We start from the raw sequence: 8,791 nt of genomic DNA on the forward strand, positions 1-8,791 counted from the left end.
GCTAAAAACTTGGTCAAGAGGTTACGTCCCTTGTGTTTATACTTAATGAGTAACTGACTAAGTACACACAGCAATACTGTCTTACTTTGTGTAGAATATGGGAAGAGTGGGTGATACCTACTCAGACGAGCTTGCACAAAGCTTTACCGGATGCCATCAAGTAAAAATTACCTATTGTAAAAGAATTACTGCTTCATATAATAATAGTATTTTTCATTCCGTCTGAGTAGCTAGCCGCCCCATTCTCTGGTAAAATTTGAGTTAGTAGACTTTTGTATGTAACATAGATTAGTGCAACTTCCAAACAGCGTTCAAAGTGTTCAATTCATATACTTTAGTTATCATCACATCAAAGGAAATATAGTGTCAATTTGACATTTTCGGACTTATGATTTAGATAGCAACTTAGATTTAAATAATAAATAGTAATTTAAATTAATGTTTTAAATTTTATCTAAATGTGGCGCTCCTGTTGGCGAATAGATTAATTAAATAGTAAGATCTAGTTTATTATTATCATCAATCAACACGCCATCTATATTATATATCTATATACTACTATAAAATGAAACGGTAGTTCTGCTACTCGCTACGAGGTGGAGCTATATATATATATATATAGCTTTGTTCCACATCTTATTTCTTAGGTGTACTTCTTAAAAGTAGTTTTATTTACAAAACTGTTTCAAGTATTTTCTAGTAATCATTTATAATAAATATATTTTCATTTCCTTAAATATTAACTGTGGTTAATTTATTATTTCGTCAATCAAATCGTATTTTATTGAAAAAAAAACTATTTCGTAAAATCAACGACATTTACATATTATGTGCATATAATTACTATACAACATTACATTACAAATAACATGTACCTCGTACCTTCACAATTTTTAAAAATGTGTCATCACAAATTTATAAATTTCATAATCAAAATAAACAGCCTCTTATAAATTGTAAAGTATTTCCTTTTGTTAAGACAAGTGACTTATCTTTTATTTAGTACTAATGAAAATACTGATGATACTAAATTACTTTTTCCCATGCAATAAAATAACTTTTTACAAATAATTACTTATATTTCAAACATATGGAACACGTTGTATAATAATCTAGTCCGGTAAAAATGTAGTTCAGGGTTAATGCAACTTACAAGTACTAAACAAGTAGACATATGCACCTACCTGTTTATACGCATTACTTGCTGCTCATATCCGTTTGTTAGTTAGGTAGTAGAGTTGTGGTTCGCTTATAATTGTAATATAATTATATATCTTTTCAAATTAATAGTTATTCAAAAATTTTTTTTACGCCATAAATAAAAATTGTAAGGTAATTGCAATTTTTAAAAAAGCAAATAACATTAACAATATGTGAAAAACGTTTAAGTAATGATTTCGATTAGGATAGTAATCCTAATCGATAATATAATAAATTTCAAAATGGTGGTTTAAAAATATTTTTTTCTATTAAAATATTAAGCATTACGAATTATAATTAGAGAAATACGAACAATTATATTATAAGAATGATTAAAATCATAGGTTGCCTTGCAAATAAAATTAAGATTTTGTTATTGTCTGGATAATTAACAGAGATCAATAAAATACAAGATAACAATTTCAAAAATTTATTGAAGCCTACTTTAAAATAGGTGTGATTATATATGTGTATATATATATAAATATGTATGTGTTGAAAAAATTATGCCATTATTGTACCATATTTCCCAATAACAATATTTATTATAAAAACAGATTTTACTTAAATCTATCTTAAAAATAGCACCTATGATCAGTCCCCTATTATGATTTACAAGTTGGCATGGTATTTTTTGTATGGTCCGAGTCCAGCTGCTACCTTACTACCGAGGTCTGGATGAACCTGGGTCAGCAATTTGATTGCACGCTCTTGAATAAAACCAGCAGCATCTTTCAAGTTCCCAGTAAGATTATTTACAACACGCTGTTTTTCGGCATCGCTGTAGACTGTCTTGTACAACAAGCTAGCCTGTGAGAAGTTATCTTCTGTTTGACCACTGTCATATCTGTCAACATCTCCGCTCACATGGTATCTTGGTTGAAGACGTTGCGCTCTGGGGCATTCCTGGGGTCCAGAGAAAGAATTAGGGAAATAATTGGGTGCACCTTCTTGGTTACATATTGTCTGTGGTCCATCACGTTGGTAATTAGATACAGTCACACGGTATGGGCAGTTGACTGGTATCTGAAGGTAATTTGCTCCAAGACGGTGACGATGAGTGTCACTGTATGCAAAAAGACGTCCTTGTAACATCTTGTCAGGTGATGGCTCAATGCCAGGGACCAAGTTTGATGGACTGAAAGCTATTTGTTCAACCTCTGCAAAGTAATTTTTGGGGTTCCTATCCAAAACTAATTTACCCACAGGAATAAGAGGATATTCACTGTGAGGCCAAACCTTTGTCAAATCAAATGGATTAAATTTGCAGCTTTCACCTTGAGCCATTGTCATGACTTGAATGTAAAAAGTCCAAGAGGGGTAATCACCCTTTCCAATAGCATTGTAAAGATCTCTAATAGAATAATCAGGGTCAGAGGAAGCAAGCTCAGCAGCTCTATCTACAGGTAAGTTCTTAATACCTTGGTTAGTCTTGTAATGGAATTTTACCCAGTGAGCTACTCCTTGAGCATTAACAAGTCTGAATGTGTGGGAACCATAACCATTCATGAACCTATAGCCATCAGGAATACCTCGGTCACCAAACAAGTATATGAGCTGGTGCATTGTCTCTGGTCTAAGAGTCATAAAGTCCCAGAACATATCAGCATCCTTCAAGTGAGTTGCAGGATTTCTCTTCTGTGTGTGGATGAAACTTGGAAATAGAGTAGGATCTCTAATAAAGAAGATTGGTGTATTATTTCCAACAAGATCCCAGTTTCCATCATCAGTGTAGAATTTAACAGCAAAACCTCGAGGATCACGGACTGTATCTGCTGAACCACTTTCGCCTCCAACTGTAGAGAATCTGACAGCAATGGGTGTCCTCTTGCCAATATTCTCGAAGACTTTCGCAGCTGAGTACTTTGAAATATCATGAGTTACCTCAAAGTAACCAAAAGCACCAGCTCCTTTAGCATGGACTACTCTTTCTGGAATACGCTCCCTGTCAAAGGAAGATATCTCATCAAGAAACTGGGCATCTTGAAGTAAGGCTGGACCATTCTTTCCAACAGTTTGAATAGCCGTCGTCACTCCAACAGGTACACCATATTTAGTGGTGATATAACCTGGTGAATCCTGTAAAGAAAATAAAAAGTCATTAACCATTCAAAATATTATACAATATATTCATTAAGTAATAGTTTATAAAAGTATTTTATTATTTCATAATTCAATATTTAATATTCACAGATATAAATAAATATAAAAGACTGAGGTACGCATAGCACTAATTTGCAACAGCAGAGAATAAAATATGAGGAAAAATACAAAACCATCATTAATGTTAATTGAGATGTAACATGACTTTGATATTTTTAAGAAATATGCAAAAGCAAATTATTTACTAAGTATTTTTTTAATCCACAATATTAAAGAAGCACTTAATTTAAAATTAATTAAATTATTTAATTTAATATTAATTAAAGGTCTTATCATTTATACTTTCATACTTGACAAACTGTTAACATAAATCTGATAACAAGATAGTAAATCAACAAATATTTAAAGGACCTAGATAATATATGCCAAAGTTCATACCAGTATCACTGTGCAAGTTTTCAGTATAATAAAAAAATACAAAATATACCATATAACATAAAATTTTTGCATTGCAGACTCGAGTAAATAGAAAAAGAAACAGAAGTTATAGAACTTAAAGAAATTTTATGATAATTGAACACATTGATTTAATTCCGAAAAATCATTTACTGAGAATTATATTACCCAAACACTATTTGACTTTTGAAAAAGGAAGTTAAATTTTGTGCAAAGCTAAAACCTAAGATAGAAACTTACCTTAACGGCTTTCTTGTAATCAACAAGTTGATCAGAAGCAGGGTCTCTTGAAGCCATTTTGTTTTAATTTGTGTCCTCGGTAGACGGAGCGACACACTGGACGCGTACCGTGATCACAAATACTAAATGGACGCTTCACCAATCCTTTATATAGAATCGGTAATGATAAACAACTATCGCGTCTACTGTTTGAGAACGATGAATTTAATTATTATTACATATTGGAGCAAAAGCAAAACATTGTTACAAAAAAAAATGAACGATACTTCTGTTGAACAATAATTTTGTCACTAATCATTATTTACCAAATTTTTTTATCCGTGGTTTTTTTTCTTTCTTTTCCTAGCGTGTATATAGGTAATTGATGGTATTTGATACACAAAAAATTGTGAAATTTGTGAAATGTGACATATGGTGTGACTTTTTATTTTACAGATAAAATATCTAATGATCATAATAATTAATATTTACTTTTGAGATATCTAGTTCCAGTAAAGTGACAAATTAATAGATACCTAGGATTAAAAATAAAAATTGTCCCTGATTAGCTGATGAAATATTAATTGAATATGATTTGTTATAGGACATATACGTATAGAGGCATTTAGGCACATTATATGATTTAATAAAACAATATCGGCTATTTACGTTTATGTAAATGTCGAATATTTTAACACTTCATCAAATAAGTATTGTGTTTCTAAAAAATATTTTTATTGGAACTCATCCTAGTGAAAATAAACACTTTCTCTATCTCTTCACCCTTATAAGGTGTGGAAACATTTTTTGCCGTCGATTTCGTAGTTTCTGGATGCCTCAAACGAAATTACATAATTACATTAGAAATACTGCCAATTAACTTATCCCTAAAAAGAGAACATAGTTTAAATTGACATCCTAATAAATAATAATAGCCTACTTATTTCTTATCCATTATAAAATATACAAGCCATCGTTTATATTTTTTTTTATAGTCTAGATTATATTATCTTTTAAAACTGAATATTTAACAAAGCGAAGTTTAAATATAACATTAATTATAATGTATTTGTTTTTTGCGGTTTGTATCAGTAGTGTTTATAGTTATTAGGTAGTATTTTTATCAGTAGAGAATTGCATGACTGTGTATTTAATTCTTAGAGTTCTGCCTTTAAACTAATTAACACAGTAGGGCTGATTTTTCAATATCCTGTTAACTTTAATCTTAACAATAAAATTTATCTTTTTTGCACAAACAAAACAAAACTGAAAAAAGTAACCGATAAATATTAATTGGCAATAGCACAATCTTCAGTAAGAGTTCAAATAAGATTCATATTAACAGAATCCTAGCTTTAATTATATGAGAAGTATAAAAGAGAAAATATTAAATATATGCAATATATTTAAATGACAATACAAAAGAAAACTACTATTATTATAGGAAGCAGCAATTATTTTTTAATAGTTTTATCTTTACTTGGTGCACAAAGCCTTATCGACTGGTAAGGTCCCGTCTGAGTAGATACCACCCAAACATCATTTTACATTCTAACGCATAATAGCAAAACTTAAAAGGTATTGCTGTGTTCTGGTTTGAATGGTAAGCAAACCAGTGTAACTACAGGCACAGAATACATCTTTAATCATCAAACAATCATCAAATCTTAGTTCCCTAGATTTTCCCGCATTTGTTATATTATGTGAAACGATTAATATTTCTTAATGTCAATGTAGTGGTGATCACCTCTCACCCACAATCAGGTGGCCCATTTGTTAATCCACCTTAAGTTTTTAATGTCTATAAGACATTAAAAAACCTTAAAAATAATAAACTAATCATGAAAACCTTAGAAACTTAAACGTGTTTTCTTCCATGGAAGATCGTATTAATTTTTTATTTAATATCCTTTAAATCGAAACCCAAGAAAACTATCAGTATGTAAATAAATTACTTATATGTACAATAAGTACGTACTTCGTACTCTAGCAGGATAGATGTACCTACTTAGTTATAGTGCAATGCCCGCCGATGTAGAATAAATGTGTTCTCATTACACAAGGAAAATAAACATTCCTGTTGCAATACTTGTTTTATATACCTATATGTTACTTTTACGCTACGAAGAGTTAATTCTATAATTAATGTGTTATTATATCATTATAATAAATATACCTATTTAGAGGTAAGGTTCTAGTTATCACCTACACAGTCGATTTTCGCATCCCGTCATCTTCTTCAGGTCAGGTCAGTACCTACCTAATACCTATAAATAAAACTGACAATAACACCGGTGCTGTAATTTTCTTATCAAATTAAACAATTTCTAAAACAAACTCACGTTATACAATATCAATACAATATCGGTAATTATCGCATTTTTACTAATTTATTTACTTAAAAGCGGTAATCATCTATAAAGATTAGTCAAATAACTTGATAACTTTTCATTAGCTGAATATTATACCATTACGAGGCCTAATCATTATTTCCTGTGAAAACAATTGTTTATTTTTTATTAAAGCATGAAAAAAATAATGTTTTAATGTAACACTTTTGTTTAATAAAAACTTTAATCTTACCTAATTCTATCATAAGGCCTTGTAATGACTAACTGATTACTGCCTAAACAATAACACACAGCGACATTATTCGCATGGTAATGTAGAACGGCACAGTAAAAAAGGATTTTGCGAACTTTACTATTTTTAAAGGCTTACATACACATTGCACATCCTTTTGCTAGATTATGCCGTTTGACATATGATGTTATTTATAGTAGTTGTATGCCCACGTCGAATCAATCTATAATATCAAAGTAAAAACATGAATTAAAAATTTACGAAACGCTGGTAAAGTTGAACGTGATATATGTATTTAATAAATCCTACAAGTAATTTTAAAAGTATGTCTATGAAGTTCACCTTCACCGCTTAATACCAGTGTCAACTGTGTGACAAAAGCGAACTTCGATGCTCTTGTAGTACCACATGTGTGCCATTAGGAATTGGGTACTACTTAGTTACATTAAATTGCTATAAAGCCTAAATGAGATATAATATACTGTCACATGTATTTAATTATATACTACTGTTCTCATTTCTAATTATTGTCTAGGTTCCATTTACGAACATCAAATTAAAAAAAAATCTTAGTTTGTAAAAAAGGCTGTACAACTTAAAAAAATAAGTATTTATCCTTTATTAAATAAAGGATAAATACTATTTTTTTTTACTAATAATGTAATGAATGAATAAAACACGAACGAAATTTTTTATAACTTTTCCCAAGACACAATTCAGACCTCTGATCATACAAGAGGTAAGAACCTTTAAACAACCTTTAAACAACTACCATGAATAAATATACACAGATTAACGCAGAGGATACTAATATAAATCTGCAAAATTTTATATATATCTATAAAAAGTTCAAAAAAAACACTGAATATTTTGACATAAAATTTGTACTCAGTGTGTTATCGTCAATCAATCATAATCTATACAAATATTATAAATGCGAAAGTAAATCTGTCTGTCTGTTGCTCTTTCGCGGTCAAACGACTTAACTCAATTTGGTAAAATTTGATTTGAAGCAGGCTTGAACTCCAAAGTAGGACAAAGGCTACTTTTTATGGCTGACATCTGACAACCAATGCCAGGGAAGCCGTGGCCACCAACTAGTACAATATAATACGTTGTAAAACGTAGCCGCAGCAACACGTGGTTGCTTATATTATTGTATGTGAAACGAAAGACAATAACAACAACTATGTTATATATATTTTTTATTATTAATCGTTTATATTTTTTTCACTCCGTTATATTTTACCGCCTTGTTGCTATAGCGACCTCGTCTTTTCTTTTCTGCTATCGGTTGCCATGGGCGACAATCCCTTTTGCATAATTGTTAATGAGTAACGTTCGGAAAAGACTGGGTCGGCTATTCAATTCTAAGGCTTGGCTTGGCTTGGCTTGGCTTGGCTTGGTTTAGCATATAGCGTTACATATGATTTATTCCACGTTTTTTGTTTTGTTGAAAACTAATGATTGATAGAAAATTAAAATGCATTTAAAAGTAAATGCAGGCCATCAATTTAAGATTTTTATCTATATTAATTATTAATAAAAACAAAGATTGATGATGAAAAACAAAGAATTATCACCGGGCCTTGGGCAGTACATTATACAGATTTTTTTCACGAGCAATGTGTACATATTTGAAAAGAGGAAAAGTATTCTCTTAAAAGATTTTAAAATATTTAACTACACTCAGTCTCATTGTTATAAAAACCGATAGATTTGTATACGATATTAGAAAAATAACTGTTTATAAATTTCAGTAGCTATGTCACTTATAGTTGTTAGCGGCGTGACAGTGGAATAATAAATATTACATATTATAACACAAATTAGCACTACCGTTTTTAAGGACGCCAGCGAATGAATAATATGAAATAAATTGAATTATTACTTATGAAATGAAATTATCATCAAATACGGAGAAATACAAAAAAGTAAAATAAGTACATTTACCCTATCGCCTATTATTGAGATATTTATGATACGTATCATTTTTATTACTCAAGAATTAGATATAGGTACTCATCATGAATAGATAAAAAATCATCACTTCAAGTCATACATTTATAAAATAAGCTATTCAACGGAAACAATTATGCCTCATTATGCCCATAGTTTCCACTTTGTGCGCATTTTGTATTAGCTATCTAAGTACATGTAAATAAAATATTACATTACATTTCACAACATAGTCGATTCTCCCTTGGGTAGGTTTCTCTCTATAGGAAAG

The 8,791-nt window shown here is 30.3% G+C and overlaps 1 protein-coding gene across 1 annotated transcript; it reads right to left on the minus strand.

Annotated features, from left to right (window-relative positions):
• Positions 1-1,614: 1,614 nt before the first annotated feature.
• LOC113401766 (catalase) lies at positions 1,615-4,244 on the minus strand. Its single transcript, XM_026641793.2, has 2 exons — positions 4,000-4,244; positions 1,615-3,279 (listed from the first exon to the last, which is right to left on the minus strand). The coding sequence occupies exons 1-2, from the start codon at positions 4,054-4,056 to the stop codon at positions 1,813-1,815; spliced, it is 1,524 nt and encodes a 507-aa protein (XP_026497578.2). The 5' UTR covers positions 4,057-4,244; the 3' UTR covers positions 1,615-1,812.
• Positions 4,245-8,791: the final 4,547 nt, after the last annotated feature.

Source organism: Vanessa tameamea, chromosome Z, assembly GCF_037043105.1.
Source record: "Vanessa tameamea isolate UH-Manoa-2023 chromosome Z, ilVanTame1 primary haplotype, whole genome shotgun sequence".
NCBI classification, from domain to species: domain Eukaryota; kingdom Metazoa; phylum Arthropoda; class Insecta; order Lepidoptera; family Nymphalidae; genus Vanessa; species Vanessa tameamea.